Source organism: Dendroctonus ponderosae, unplaced genomic scaffold, assembly GCF_020466585.1.
Source record: "Dendroctonus ponderosae isolate FM_Combo_2020 unplaced genomic scaffold, Dpon_F_20191213v2 Dpon_F_20191213_4, whole genome shotgun sequence".
Classification (NCBI taxonomy): Eukaryota; Metazoa; Arthropoda; class Insecta; order Coleoptera; family Curculionidae; genus Dendroctonus; species Dendroctonus ponderosae.
In genome coordinates, this window is record NW_026018611.1 from 2,108,108 (window position 1) to 2,124,634 (window position 16,527).

The following is a 16,527-nucleotide window of genomic DNA, read 5'->3' on the forward strand; positions in this document are numbered from 1 at the left end:
AGAACTGAACGCGGGTTCTGATGAGAACAGTGTAAGCGTTCAAGCAAACCACTTCTGAAGATGCAAGCCACTCGTGCTTGCGAAACGTCAGGAAGAAGTTCAGCAAAGCGGGCATTCGAGAACCCCTAGATCAGCTTAATTAATTTAGTGCAATGTTTGCCAGCTGTGTAAAACCACGTCTAACACATCCAATATTTTCTTTTAACTTGTTGTAGGTGTTTGGCCTGATCGAGCAAATTAAGAACGTGCGAGTGTCAGTGCGAAAGTGATGTCCCCTAATTGACTCCATCAGCAGGATCGGAAACTCAACACCAATTAAAGGAAGGAAAACCAGAATTTGTTGGCACAAGATGCGGCTCCTCCTGTCGCTATTGATTTGCGCCTTGCTGCTCAAAGGTAAGCGACCGATAGCTCTATGCGGCCAATCATCGATGACAAGATTGAAAAAAATTAACGATCCGGCTAATTTAGCCTCACTAGACGCATGGGCATCCGACGACACCCTAAGAGGTTTAAATGTCTTCGTTTGGTGATAATGACGAGACTTCCGGCCGTTGCAGCCCCATTGTGGTAATTGGTGGTGGTGATTTATGGCGTAATAATTTGGGGTCGCGACAATATCCTCATTAAATTTACGAGACCCTGGCCCCAAAAGTCTACCGAACAATCTAATTAACACGATGGCGCAAACTTTTTTAATAAGATCATAACAGTAAATTCTCGCTTAAAATTTAAGGATCTCGAAACTTTCTAAAAGCCTATGCGGGCCCAATTCGCCTAATTAATTTATTGGCTTTGGCCTCCCGTTGAGGGGAACCGTGCTCCTGTGAACGAAAGTATCAGCTTTTTAAGCTTTGGTTGGCGTCGGGGATTTATATAAATTGGCTAAACAAAGTTTTGGCCAATTTTTATAAATTGGTTCATGGGAATTTCTTCCTGACGTTTCGTCCACAACTGCGGTGGACAAATTTGTCAAATACTTTGGACCCGCTTACTAAACTGATGCGATGAAATGGAAGAAAGCATTGACCTCTGTCGGACAGCCATGTGTAAAAGTCCACTACGTGAGGCTGCAGCGTATCGAAACTACCTTCCACTCAACCTTACCGCCTGTAGTCCAAGCGTCAATTGTCTGAAATTGGACAAGATTGCTCATTCGATTTTTCAATTTTTACAAAGGCGAATTTCAGCGCAATTTGAAAACAAGCGCAAGCCGACCAATGTTTTCTTTGACTAAAAAATGTTAGAGTTCAGCTAATAACAATCAATCTTTTCCCCTTTTCCATTACAATGTGACTTAACTGTTGCGCATAATATTGTCGCACGGGAGAACACTTCGCTGTGCATCATCGCCTTTGATAATGTCCACCGCAGTTGTGGACGAAACGTCAGGAAGAAATTCCCATGGACCAATGCTTCAAAGCCCGAAAAACATTTCTGGATGTTATTTGATCGGCCGTGAAAGCCTTCACAGTCTGACAACACAATATTGATTTCGAAGGAAAAATGGAATAAAACCGACGACATGCACTTATTGAATTCGATGAAAGTTTGAACAGGGCGCAATGCCCGTTCCACCCCATCAATCAACGAAAACTTATTTATTCATTGATCTCCACCCAGTTAATGGTTGAAATCGCACCGGAAGACTGCTGCTTAAAGTGAATCGGCTTAAAAATTCATTAATGCATTGGACCCGAAGTAATTACCCCAATAAGTCCGTCGGACTTATTGCCTACTTCAACACCGGTCAAATTATAAACCTATTACTTACTCAGCTCAATCTCATTAACAATTACTAATCACAGGAAAAAGCCGATGCAAACCTGCAGTGTTTTCAATTCTAATTCTGTTTGATGCAAATACCGAGTGTTTTGCACTTGATTTTCCAATTTGTTCCCAAAAATGGCCAACGTCCCGACGTTTTTCGGGGAGCCCCTGACTAACCCAAACCCGCTACAAGACGTCGCAAAATTTCTTCTGAATATTCACGCGAAAACCGATGCGTGATTTGCAAACCGTCCAAACGTTGCCTCAATTGACTCGTCGAAACCCGAGAAACAAAATAAAAACAAGCCCTTAGATTTCCAAAGAGCCCGGCGTTTTCAATTTACATAATAAATGGCAAATTGATAATAGGATACAATAAGGAAACAATGTTTGTGCTCGACTAAACCAGCGCACAGAAACCCGATATTTGTGAGTAACATCACCTCGATTACTACCTTGATGTTTGCTCTTTTGAAATTTTATTACCATTATTTGCACCGTTTCGCACTGCAGTGGAAAGCTTCACTGGAAATGCGTACCTTTAAAAGAGTTCAGATCCTTACACTCCTTAACCATTTAGTCACCAAACAACACTGAACTGTTTGATTCCATCAAACCGTTCACTAACATTGAAAAACACTTCAATTTATCAGTAATAAGTAAAACTTTAAAGGCCCTCCCTAGTCGCGAAATTAATCAAAATATCTTTTAAAAGTAACGGAAAACATCCGTTGCTGATGTAGCGGCGGCAGAAGTCGAGAAGCCAGTGTAGCGAAAGGAAATTTCGGGAAAACGGCTAAATTTTAATATAAATGTCATTAAATAAAAATGTTGTAAGCCTTTGATTATTCAGGCGGTAAACAGGGCCCTTTCAGGCCGTTATCTTTGGCCCAAAAGGGAGAAATATTAATAAAGATTTGCTGGTACGCGTATGGGCATTTATCGGGGGCTCTCTGGATGCGAACTTGAACACAATGAGCAGCGAGGCCGCTCTCGTTTGCTTAGCTCCAAATCGCGTTTCTGATAAATCGCACGTCCAAAACTGAAGGAAAATCCACCTGAAACGACGTTCATTATGGCGAAAAAAATTAATTGAAGTTATTTTTCTTTCACGCTCATTTCAATATTTTTTTCGGGCGGTTTTCCGTGCCTCGGGCGCATTTGCTACAACGTAATTTACTTGGAGAAGGAAATTAACGGGAATTTGTAAATCAGCTTCAAAAACACGGTTTGAAAATGTTACCCTTAAAGCGAGTGGCGTAAGGTGCGTCAAGGTAATAAAACTGTTTGTAGCTTTATGAGTGCATCAGTTATTTGAGTTTTTCGTCAAAAGAAAACTCCCCCACGCTAACTAACGAGCACAGGGTGAAACTGCTTCAAAGTTTCCTGTCAGTCTCGGCGAAACCAAGAGTCTAGAATCTAATTTGAGCAAAGGGCTTTTTGCTACTAATATAGGTGTCCTTGACTTTAGCCGCCCCCCAGCCCCAGGTTGCTTTAAACCCAATATCGCATCAAACAAAAGACGAGCTAGCTGACTTCTCCGATGTGGAGTTATTTCGGAACTTGTGTTTTATAAAGTTCAAGATGGCGCGGAAACTTTATATTAAATTTGAAACCGACGAGAGAGCAAATAGGTCAGCGCCAGGCCAACTTTTTAATAATGTTGCTCGCAAACAAATCGGTCAACGAAACCAACCCCTTATTCTGTATGCAATGGTTGGATCGGATTTCGACACCACTGGGCTTGGGTGCGGTCATAAACAAGGGAAATTTTCATAATTCACAATCGCATACCAGGATAATGGCTTCGGATGGTGCAAAAGAGGCAAATAAAGTCCTCCACTGGCTCCTCATTCACACCGGAGCGCCCTACAATTGAATATTAAAATGTGAAGTCGGATCCAGGATAGGTTTAGTTCAATTTTCGCTCAAATTTGTCTGAACAGAAACGTGATATTCCTCCCTTCAGGAGCAGGACGTCTAATTAACATTTCATTCGAATTTCCGCAACTTGTTTGCCGAAATGCGATTAGGAAATTTATCTTCCACTTGTGCCCCTCGACAGCGATACCATTCAACATTTCACATATGAACATGCTTGAACGTCTTCGTCAACTGGGTATCAGTTTCAGTTGCAAATTTGTCCCAGATGATAACGTCAAACGCAAAGTGAAACTTATTGTTGTGTTTAATGGATACGAAACTAATGGGTTTTTAGGCCGTCGTTCAGTTCTTTTCTTCCCGCTCAGTTCTTCCGCAGAACTGATCGCGGGTTCTGATGAGAACAGTGTAAGCGTTCAAGCAAACCACTTCTGAAGATGCAAGCCACTCGTGCTTGCGAAACGTCAGGAAGAAATTCTACCGAACGACGGCCTAAACACCCGAAAACCCCATTAGTTCCAAGGAATGGCCTCGAAAGTCTATCTCTTTTGATAATGGAGACGAAGTTCGAATTAGTGGATTCCCGCGGAAAAATTCAACATTGACATTCAATTCGTGTTTCCATTTCAAACTGTGTTTTTCTTACGTGATTACACACTGTTGAAGTTTAAATATGTAACTGATTCCCCTGGTGGCTGGTCTGGGTTTTCGGTTTGAACTAAAGTTCCTGGGGAATTTTACGCGAAACCGATTTGGAAATCATCTTTTTGGGTTATTTAATCTAAATTTTTTCGTCGTAAACTGAACCTGTTTTTGAACAAACCGGTGTTTGAACTAACTAAACTTTGAGATGGGAAAAAGTCGAATAGATTTTTCTTATTAAACGACCAAATGACCGAAAATCGGACAGCAATCAGATCCAATTGCCATCCAATTCGACATCGCAAATTACATACTGTTTGGGAGTTATTGGGCAGCACCGGCCCACTTCGGAAGTTATTTCCGAAAAGAGGAAATATTGGCCGATAAATCCGAGGACCATCCGATCAGGAAATTTACTTGGCGAACTTTTATTGAACGACTTAATAATTTAGCCGATCTGGTGCTTCAATAATTTTTAATCCCGACTTCCCAACTCCACATCGCTTAACTATGCCATAACAAATTGATTTCGGGCCGAATCGATGAATCGCTGAGGAAACATCCACAAGACTTTCGACACGAATGAATTGAATTTGTGTCAAATGAGCGTTTCCGATCCAGCACAATTTATTGATTTGTTTTTAAGTGTTTTCGTATCGAACACTTTGACAACGGGCTCTTGGACAGGCCGGACAGGAAGTGAACTTCATGCAAGAACATATTTTGAGGCAAAATCAATCGCCCCCGTGTTGAATAAACCCCAACCTCTGGCCGGCTTTTTAGAAATTCCCAGCGGGTTTCGAGAGCGTGTGCATGTTGCAAGTACATAAGACTCGTGTAATGGGCGCATTACATTAATCTTGAGTGAATTTGGTAGTTAAAACAATTTCCAAGACATCTCGGAAGCAGGGCCGTAATGCTGCCGGCGCACGAAACCTCTTAAATTACCCAAACAACTGTGGTTGGGCTCATCGGACGTAGGCGTAGGGTAACTCAGTTAATCTTCGGGAGTTGGCACAGTGTTGCCGATGTGGTTTGTTGCGCCAACCCAACGCACCGGCACAGTGCGACCAATTATCTATTCAGTTATATAAAAACGAACTCTGTGGTTCAAATTGTTCTTGAGCAACGTCAAAAAAGGGGGAATCATGTTTCAGTAGATTTCGCATCAAAAAAGCAGGCAAAAGTAAAACTCTTGATTTTTTAAGCAAAAAACATAAAACTGGAACCCTGATTTGCATATCTGAAACGGGCTTTTGGAGACAAGCTTCAAATGAGCTTAATATAAAAATACGATGCACCGGCTGGCGCCCTATCCTCCATTTTATATTCAAAAATCCACTACACTTGCCATAAGGGCCAAATTGTCGACCGATGTCGTCCACTGTCGGTAGCGAACTGAATATTCATCCACCTTTTCGAAAAAAGACATAAAAATACAGAATAAACATGATTATTTAAACATTTGCGCCCTTTCGCTAAATCATGCTTTACTGCTTTGCTGTTTATTGTTGACATTTTTGTAGAAAGTGCCTGTTCGCATTGCATTATGCAACTCAACTCAGTGTTACCCAGTCCTAATCGGGCGACCTCAGCGCAAAAATGCGTCTCAGACTCAGGCAAGTTCGCCCGAAAAATCACCACAATATCAATTAGATCAAAGCGTTGCTAACGCTGCGGACTTTGCATTTCCTGCTGAAAATTTAATGTGATCTCATTATTTGGGCCCTAATGGCGCCTCCGTGCTTAGACCGTGAAGGACTCGAGGGAATTCCATACCCTTATCACGCATTCTTGTGGGCTAAAGCGCACTGTCGCGGTTGATGAAAAGCGCCGATTTTTCCAGCCGAATATCGTTATTAATAAACAGCAGGTGTGGCGATTTATCCGACTTTTATTTTTTGCCAAAGCAATGGCCACCCTAAAAGAAGCGGGCGTTTCGTTCCGCTCTAGATGAGTGAAGAGGAGTGAATGATGCGGGCATAAAATTATATGGCGTAGGTAAATAAAGTGGTAAACAAGGATTCTGCTAAATAAATAAAGGTTTAGCTTAAGAGCGACTCGGCACGAGACGCGATTCATCACTTTTGATCTCTTTATGTTGGCCGGGCAGGGTTTCTTCAAGGGATTTTGCCACTTTAACCAGATCGTTACGTTTAATTGATTTAATTAGTCAGCCAAAGTGGGCCGAGAAAAACCGATACTGATTGGCAGAAAAGCGATACAAGCCTGGCATTGCTTCCAAGGCTGCAATTAATCATCCGGCGGTTTTACTCAATAAACTCCAGAGCCTTTGTCAACGTAAACATTTTTCTGCGGATAATGGACGTCTCACGGTATCATTATTTTTCGGAGATAGCGACTTACTTTCATTAAGTATAAGCTATTGTTTCGCCGATGCCTAAGCAGATTGATGACGGCCCTACAATGAAGAGGCGAGGAACTCGTTCAAAGCAGCCACCGTGAAAAACCGCTAGCTATCAACAATTTCGATCTGCAAACTTAACCATTTCCTGTTGCAAACCAAAAGTTAATACGATTTTATTATTTGAGCTTTAATGGTCTCTGCGTGCTCCGGCTCTATTACACAGAGGCTCCGGGAAATTTGCATTGATCTGCGGTATTTTTAGTGTTTAATAAATTATTTTCAAGTCATTTCGGAAGCGGAATGTTAATGTGCCCGAAACACGTAAGAACTAGTTTTCGAATTAGACGTTTTTTGCTCATTTGCCCCAAATTACGTTACTTATTATCCGAGCTTTTGGTGCTGGTCAGCAGTGCAAAAAACCGGCTGCAAGACGCGAAATTAAAAATTGTCGCTAGACGTTGGAAGTCGGCGAGAAGAAATGACCCGCACCCAAAAAGCAGAATCATAAATCGCGAAATATCTAGACAAAATGAATCGTGAAAAGTTTCGCCAATTTTTAACCGTTAAGCTTTTGTTCCAGCTGAAGGCTTTTGCCATCAGAACTGAAAACATCCTCCTCCTCAGAGCCGTAATGCGAATGCAAAAGTTTTAAAGATTTAATAGGAGCAGATTGTCTGAAGGGCAAACTTCGGAATGAAGCCGAAAAGCATAGAGAAAAGCCAACGGAAAATGACGGGCACTCTTAAAACCGAATTTATTTGCTGGAAAAACTTCGTCTATATATTTGAGCTGTTATATTCAACGATTGACGAAACAATCGCGACTTTTCGCATTGGAAGTTCAAGTGCCACGGAAGTCTACGCAAAAAATCTGTGTTTGTAGGAATACAAGATTTTCTAGTAGCAACACGTCTAAATAATTTTATGTTTTTGTTGGACGATCCTGCAGCTTTTTTAGAAAGCTTGCCTATGGACAGGAGTGCATGGGCAACTAGGTTAGATCCATGTAGAAGAATTTTGTGATCTGAAGCGGGTAGATAATACCAGGGATATTGTTTGACAAGTTATCTAGCTATTTCTAAAGCATGTTTTAAAATTTTCTGAATTGAGTTTATATCCAGATCCTAAAGCTTGGAAAAGGAACGCAACATCTAGATGTAGGGGTTTTCAAAAAATAGTCCTAGTGTTTTATTGCGCGGATTGGTTATTTGCTATTAAATTGGTTTGCTATTTCGGTTGCAGAAAAAAGAAAAATGCGAGCAGCGGCTGTGCCAAAAAAACGCAATTTTAACTCATTCAAGGGCTCAAAGCTATTTAAAAATTATCCTACCGGTAAATTCTCTGTTGTGGGTTCCATGCAGGTCTGCAACAATCTCCAGAGACCCGTTTGGACTCGAAATGCGCACGCAGATTCACATATTCAGTCCAGCAGGCGAGTTTGCGCATGGGGTTATGGGTGCTGTATTTTGGCAGTAAACGTCAGAATAGGATTGTTTTTCAAAGTCCCGTATTTTCGCAAAAATCACTGTACCGATCAGGAAAATAGCACAAAATGGTTCAGAAGAAATTCTAGTTTCGGAAAATCACTAACTCGCATCAGAATCGGCGAACCTTCGCAAAATATTTGCAAAAATTTGCGGAGCGATTGGGAAACGGCCTCACCCCGTAAGTGCAAAATGGTACACTGATTGTGGCCATGAACGACGAAGCGACGTGACTTGGGCTGGATCAAAGCCCAGTTGAAGCGAACGACGTACGTCTGAGATGGATTTGCGAGGTTTTCCACCAAATTTGTTGAGTAGGTCAAGGTCATGGGGTTGAATTTTTCGGGATTAAAAACGCTGAAAAACTCTAAATTGCCGGTGATGCGTACGAACAAATTGTGCATATTTTGAATGCACTGTTGCCATTTTGGTCTACCGGATTTAACGGTTTAATTCATTCAATGAATTTTCGGATCAAGTACGTCTTAGATTGATTTGCACGATTTTATCCCTGGAAACGAATGGGTTTTTTGGGTTTTTAGGCCGTCGTTCGGTTGAATTTTTCCTTGACGTTTTGCAAGCACGAGTGGATTGCATCTTCAGAAGTGGAATACCACCAATTTTAACTCATTCAAGGGCTCAAAGTTATCTAAAAATTATCCTACCAGTAAATTCTCCGTTGTGGGTTGTGGTTTCCGTCCATTTGCATGTAAGTCTGCAACAATCTCCAGAAACCCCTTTGGACTCGAAATGCGCACGCGAATTACCAAATTCAGTCCAGCAGGCGAGTTTGCGCATGGGGTTATGGGTGCTGTATTTTGGCAGTAAACGTCAGGATAGGATTGTTTTTCAAAGTCCTGTATTTTCGCAAAAATCACTGTACCGATCAGGAAAATAGCACAAAATGGTTCAGAAGAAATTCTAGTTTCGGAAAATCACTAACTCGCATCAGAATCGGCGAACCTTCGCGAAATATTTGCAAAAATTTGCGGAGCGATTAGGAAACGGCCTCACCCCGTAAGTACAGAATGGTACACTGATTGTGGCCATGAACGACGAAGTGACGTGACTTGGGCTGGATCAAAGCCCAGTTGAAGCGAACGACGTACGTCTGAGATGGATTTGCGAGGTTTTCCACCAAATTTGTTGAGTAGGTCAAGGTCATGGGGTTGAATTTTTCGGTATTAAAAACGCTGAAAAACTCTAAATTCCCGGTGATGCGTACGAACAAATTGTGCATATTTTGAATACACTGTTGCCATTTTGGTCGACCGGATTTAACGGTTTAATTCATTCAATGAATTTTCGGATCAAGTACGTCTCAGATTGATTTGCACGATTTTATCCCTGGAAACGAATGGGTTTTTTGGGTTTTTAGGCGGTCGTTCGGTTGAATTTTTCCTTGACGTTTTGCAAGCACGAGTGGATTGCATCTTCAGAATTGGAATACCACCAATTTTAACTCATTCAAGGGCTCAAAGTTATTTAAAAATTATCCTACCAGTAAATTCTCCGTTGTGGGTTGTGGTTTCCGTCCATTTGCATGCAAGTCTGCAACAATCTCCAGGAACCCCTTTGGACTCGAAATGCGCACGCGAATTAACAAATTCAGTCCAGCAGGCGAGTTTGCGCATGGCCTTATGGGTGCTGTATTTTGGCAGTAAACGTCAGGATAGGATTGTTTTTCCTGTATTTTCGCAAAAATCACTGTACCGATCCGGAAAATAGCACGAAATGGTCCAGAAGAAATTCTAGTTTCGGAAAATCACTAACTCGCATCAGAATCGGCGAACCTTCGCGAAATATTTGCAAAAATTTGCGGAGCGATTAGGAAACGGCCTCACCCCGTAAGTACAGAATGGTACACTGATTGTGGCCATGAACGACGAAGCGACGTGACTTGGGCTGGATCAAAGCCCAGTTGAAGCCAACGACGTAGGTCTGAGATTGATTTGCACGATTTTATCCCTGGAAACGAATGGGTTTTTTGGGTTTTTAGGCCGTCGTTCGGTAGAATTTTTTCTTGACGTTTCGCAAGCACGAGTGGCTTGCATCTTCAGAAGTGGAAGACAAAAAAACGCTTACACTGCTCCGATCGGACACAAAATGTTAATTATTGCAAAATACAAGCAGTCAAAACTAACCAAGAGAAATAATAAAATATCTTTCTATGCACAATCGGCGATATTTGACAGCAATCTCCCTTATATAGGTTAGTAAAATTTTGACATTTCTGAGTAATTTGACAATGGTTTAAGACAAAATCAAACTATGGATATTTCGCATACGTGGCGACAGATGGACCCACAGTGCAATGGGGAAAGATCCCACTCAAAAATTAATAAAACTGGTCGCGAACTAGAAACAAAGACGCCAATAATAAATTTAGGCCCACTTGAAATGAAGTTGTGATCAATTTAATGCAGGCATTGAATCATTGATTTCAAAGGGAATTTCGCTCAGCGGCAATCCATTAGTGTCGGAATATCGAACATTATCCATATAATAATAATAATATTAATCAAGCCGGGGCTTTAACAGTTCAATGTGATAAATTTATATTATCATTTAAATTATTCGTGAATAATGCATGCCAGCAGCGCATAATGGGGCTGACACCCATAGACCGTTGCTTGTTGTTTTCGGAAGATCTACCAGAAGCCTGTGACTCAGAGTGGTGGAGCAATTTGCGATGGAACCGGTAAAATCCCATTTCGACGAGCAGGAGCTCGGCTCCAAAAGGGATTACGGATAACGATCGGCAAAGTATCAAGTTTTATATGTCGAGGCACCGGTTATTATTAAGTTATTTACTTTATATGGCGAACGTATTGGATGTGGAGTTTGGCCGTGTCGAACATCGAAACAGACGAGTCACGATCGCACTGCGAAGGACGAGCAGCTTTTGGTAAACTAAAGTAATTGTCTTCTCGCCTCTGGCTACATAGAGGTGAACAATCCAGGGGGAATTTGGGGCCGGGAATAGTAACGAACATGAACCTGGGGACTTTTCCGCATATTCATTTGAACGAGGGACGAATTTGCGCGGTTGAGTGAACAATTGATCCTGGTAGCACAACACTTATCTGGCGAGCGAATGAAAATATCGCCTTCAACATCATATTTCGCCCCCGATTCTTTATAAATCACTGCCCAGAGCTATGGCATAAATCAAACCTCCGAGTGTCAGATTTATAATGAAGCTAACCAAGAGCTGGCGATTTAGAGCATATTTTCGCGATAAGAAGGCGCCGTTTAGCTTCAACAATGAAATATTTCGGTTTTGTTCCCCACTCGCATATTGCATGCCCTTTTGTTTCAATGGTGTGTCGCATTTGCATCGCGGCATTCACTTTTCCAGGTCTATCCGGATTTTGCGTGTTTATGCTCAGGGTAAATGATGAAAACTGTGCAAATTAGCTCAAAACAGTTGAACTTTGAAAAAATGTGCTGGTTTAAAGCATTTGATTGCCGACAAGCATAAAATTGAATCCTTCTCCCAGTTCTCTCGGTTCTCCGTTTGGACCATGATGCAAATGTGGCTTTAAACCGGCTTAGACAGGTTGGGTATTGATTTCCCCGCGTTCCCCATGAAATCCATGTTGTCGTCGAAGAATTACACCGAAGCCGGGAGTTAAGACCGTAAAATTTACGGTCTGGAACTTCCTGGAAGAGCTCGGGACACTAAATTTTGAATTGGCCGTTCGGCATCGCAGCTAAAAAGCTGGTTTAACTGTTCTATTAAATCGCTGCTCAGCCAGCAACTTCGACCTTAAACTTGATAAAGGAAATAAATCGATAGATCGATCCAATAGGATTAAGCGCGAGCAGAAAACTGTACTGTGCGCCCTGTATAGTGAACGTCCAATTTCCTAAAGTGCCCTTCGGGCAACCTGATAGAAAATCACAGAGCACTGACCTAGTAAACGAACAAACGCAATAGCCGACTACAAAGCGCCCCTATATTGAACTTCAATGTAACTCGCAAGTTTAAATCGGTTTGTTGGGATACTCGACCGATGCGGAATTGGGAAGTTTGGATTAAAAATTATCGGAGTTCGAACTCTGGACAAATTATTAAGTCGTTCGAGCAAACGTTCCCTTTCTGGGGGATTTCCAGTTTATCCACGAGTGTTTTCTCAAAGGGAGGATTTTTCTTTCATCGATAAAAGTCTCGAATGGCGGGGCTCAGATTTGGTGTGATGGATGGGCCTCAAATGAAAGCATCATTCCGGGTTTTGAGAGATTTCGGGGCGACCTCCATCAACGCCAATAAGCGAATAATGTATCAGTCATTGGACTGAACATTGAAATGTTCACAAAAAGAAGGATTTTGCAAAATTAACCAGTTCGGACGATGGTTTTTTTTGTGATTGGAACGAGATTTTTCACAATTCGCGAGTCAACTGGTAACTTTAGCTGAGTTTACACAGTGTCTTTGTGTTTGAACATTTTTCAGCACGTGATGGATTCAGCTGCAGTCACCAATTTTCAAAATTTGCCAACTTTTCTACAAATTGCAAAATATTCGTTGTCACGCAGCATCAAAAGAATCATTTTTCCAAAATAGCTTTTGCCAAATTTATCAAAATTATCTCGAGGTAATCAAAGTGAAGCTTTTGTACAACATCTGGAAAAGCAAGCTTCTTAAAATGGTGATAAGCAAAAGTCGGCGCTTGCTGCGGTTTTTGAAAAACATGTTTTTTTTTATTTTGCAAATGGCTCAACTACAATCACCAAACTTAAAAATTTGTCAAAATTTTGTCAAAATCGTTACTGAAATGAAACCTTCGGACAATATGAACTGAAACATTTGTCGTCACGTGCCATAAAAAGCAGCTTCGAAATATAAGCGGCTTTTGAAGAGGTAATTTTTGAAACTGGCCTTGCAGTTATTAGTTCAGTTAAACGCACACGAAAAAATTGCCAAAATTGTTATAAACACTCTATCAAACTGAAATTTTTCCACCATACGCAGAAAAGTATTAGTCTCAAAATAGTGTTAAATGAAAGTCGACGTTTTGAGCGGTTTTCAAAAAATGTGTTTTTCTCAATTACCCAATTGACCCACCTACCAATGAGCAACTTTGAAAATTTGTCAAAATGTTCCCAAACTTTCGATCGAAATGAAACTTGTGGCGAATATGAACCGAATTATTGTTCGTCCCGCGACAACAAAAGAAACTTCCAAACGTAAGTGGTTTTGGAAGAATTAATTTTGGAAAATAGCTTTGAAACCAGTGGCTCAATTACACACAATCTTTTGAAAAAATTGCAAAATTTTTCTCAAACAAGATATAGTGAAACTTTTGTTTTAAATGTGGAATATTAGGCGTTTTAAAACGGTGTTAAAATTAACTTGGGATTCTGAGCGGTTTTCTAAAAATTGCATTTTTTAATGACCCAAACTGCTCAACTGAAATCATCAAATTTTAAAATTTGCCCAATTTTCTTCAAAATTGCTACCAAAATGAAACTTTCGGAAAATCTAAATCGAAATAGTCTTCGTTACCCGACAACAAAACAAACTTTCAAACCTAAGTGGTTTTTGAAGAATTAATTTTTGAAAGTAGCTTTGAAGCAATTAGCTTAATTACGCACAATATTTTGAAAAATTTGCAAAAATTACCTCAAACAAGATATCAAAGTGAAACTTTTGCCTCAATGGTGGAACATTAAGATTTTTAAAACGGTGTTAAAAGAAACTTGGCATTCTGAGCGGTTTTCGAAAAATTGCATTTTTTAATGACCCAAGCTGCTCAACTGAAATCATCAAATTTGAAAAGTTGCCCAATTTTTTTCAAAATTGCTACCAAAATGAAACTGTCGGAAAATCTGAATCGAAATAGTCTTCGTTACACGACAACAAAACAAACATTCAAACCTAAGTGGTTTTTGAAGAATAAATTTTTGAAAATAGCTTTGAAGAAATTAGCTCTATTAGGCACAATATTTTGAAAAATGTGCAAAAATTACCTCAAAGAAGGTATCAAAGTGAAACTTTTGCCTCAATGGTGGAATATTAGGCGTTTTAATACGGTGTTCACAGAAACTTGGCATTATGAGCGGTTTTCGAAAAATTGCGTTTTTTAATGACCCAAGCTGCTCAACTGAAATCATCAAATTTGAAAATTTGCCCAATTTTCGTCAAAATTGCTACCAAAATGAAACTTTCGGAAAATGTGAAGCGAAATAGTCTTTGTCGCATGACTACAAAACAAACTTTCAAATCTAAGTGGTTTTTGAAGAATTAATTTTTGAAAATAGCTTTGAAGCAATTAGCTCAATTAGGCACAATATTTGAAAAAATTTGCAAAAATTACCTCAAACAAGGTATCAAAGTGAAACTTTTGCCTCAATGGTGGAATATTAGTCGTTTTAAAACGGTGTTAAAAGAAACTTGGCATTCTGAGCGGTTTTCTAAAAATTGCATTTTTTAATGACCCAAACTGCTCAACTGAAATCATCAAATGTTAAAATTTGCCCAATTTTCTTCAAAATTGCTACCAAAATGAAACTGTCGGAAAATCTGAATCGAAATAGTCTTCGTTACCCGACAACAAAACAAACTTTCAAACCTAAGTGGTTTTTGAAGAATTAATTTTTGAAAATAGCTTTGAAGCAATTAGCTCAATTAGGCACAATATTTTGAAAAATTTGTAAAAATTACCTCAAACAAGGTATCCAAGTGAAACTTTTGCGTCTATTGTGAAATATTAGTCGTTTTAAAACGGTGTTAAAAGAAACGTGGTATTCTGAGCGGTTTTCGAAAAATTGTATTTTTTAATGACCCAAGCTGCTCAACTGAAATCATCAAATCTGAAAATTTTCTTTAAAATTGCTACCAAAATGAAACTGTCGGAAAATCTGAATCGAAACGTCTGAATTGAAACACAGTCAGGAAAGTATATACAATGAAGTTGTCTTTAATCACAACTGGTTATTGTTGGAGTCAATTAGGTTGTTGCCGGATATGCTGCCGACCCATTCGTCACTCGGCAAATTGTTCCAAGGAAGCAAATTCCTAATATTCATCAAAGTAATGCACAGATTTAAGCCGTTCCGACCGAAAACACGACGTATTTCACAAACGTATCTCCTATTTTATTTGAGCCTGCAATCCTTATGTTTTATGGTCTTCATAAATAAGATAGCACATCAGTGCTTTGGAATTTCAGGGCACGGTCTTCCACAGAATCGATTAATTATTTTCGTCGGGATTTTTTCTTCGGTGAGCCTGATGAGTAAATATGTCGTGGCCCAACGAACAAAGCACCCACACCCACTTTCACAAAATGCGCAATTTGAAGCTGGAACCGTTTCCATTCCGTTTTCTGAGACTCTATTCGTTCAGAACTCACGCCTTGACGCTTTGTTACAATTCTGTTTTTATCGTCTCCAATTACAACAAATTGGGCCAATTTTCCACGAGAATCACACATTTACTTGCGATTGTCACTGTTTCGGTAAATGCAATATAAGGGAGATGTTTCTGCCGTATTGGTTTGCTTGCTGTTGAATTTTTCAGTTTGCCTCACACATTTCCGGTTTCAATTTCATTCTATGTTGGCGTTCCTTCTTTTGATCAAGTTTACAGCGTAATTCAGAATTGCCGTCATGGGGTACAGAACAAATAATGAAGAAACTAAAATCATTTAATTTTTTTCTTTTTCACATACACTTACTGATGGGACTAAAAATTCGTCACTCTAATCCGTTAAGAAGACGTCAATATTTCAGTTCATCAAAAGATCTTCGAGACTTTCGAGGCCATTCCGTGAAACTCGTGGGTTTTTCGGGGTTTTAGGCCGTCGTACAATAGAATTTCTTTCTGACGTTTTGCAAGTACGAGTGGCTTGCATCTTCAGAGGTGGTTTGCTTGAAAGCTTCCGCTGCGTTGCGCAACTACTTGCAGCAACGCTATTTTCAAAAAGTAATTCTTCAAACACCACTTAGGTGTGTTGTCGTGTGACTAAGATTATTTCGATTCAGAATTTCCGACAGTCTCATTTTGGAAGCAAGTTTGAAGAAAATTGGGCAAATTTTCAAATTTGATGATTTCAGTTGAGCAGCTTGGGTCATTAAAAAATGCAATTTTTCGACAACCGCTCAGAATACCAAGTTTCTTTTAACACCGTTTTAAAACTACTAATATTCCACAATTGAGGCAAAAGTTTCACTTTGATATCTTGTTTGAGGTAATTTTTGCAAATTTTTCAAAATATTGTGCCTAATTTATCTAATTGCTTCAAAGCTATTTTCAAAGATTAATTCTTCAAAAACCACTTTTAGGTTTGAAAGTTTGTTTTGTTGTCGTGTAACGAAGACTATTTCGATTTAGATTTTCGGACAATTTCATTTTGGTAGCAATTTTGAAGAAAAT

General features: G+C 39.9%; 1 protein-coding gene across 2 annotated transcripts in view; it reads left to right on the top strand.

Moving 5' to 3' along the window:
- The window catches only part of LOC109542917 (limbic system-associated membrane protein), a 61,170-nt gene that overhangs the window by 2,328 nt on the left and 42,315 nt on the right, over positions 1-16,527 (top strand). For both annotated transcript variants that reach the window (XM_048665929.1, XM_048665930.1), the window contains exon 2: positions 216-396. In XM_048665929.1, the coding sequence (XP_048521886.1) occupies positions 351-396 (46 nt within the window). In that variant the 5' untranslated portion in view covers positions 216-350. The remainder of the gene's footprint in view (positions 1-215; positions 397-16,527) is intronic.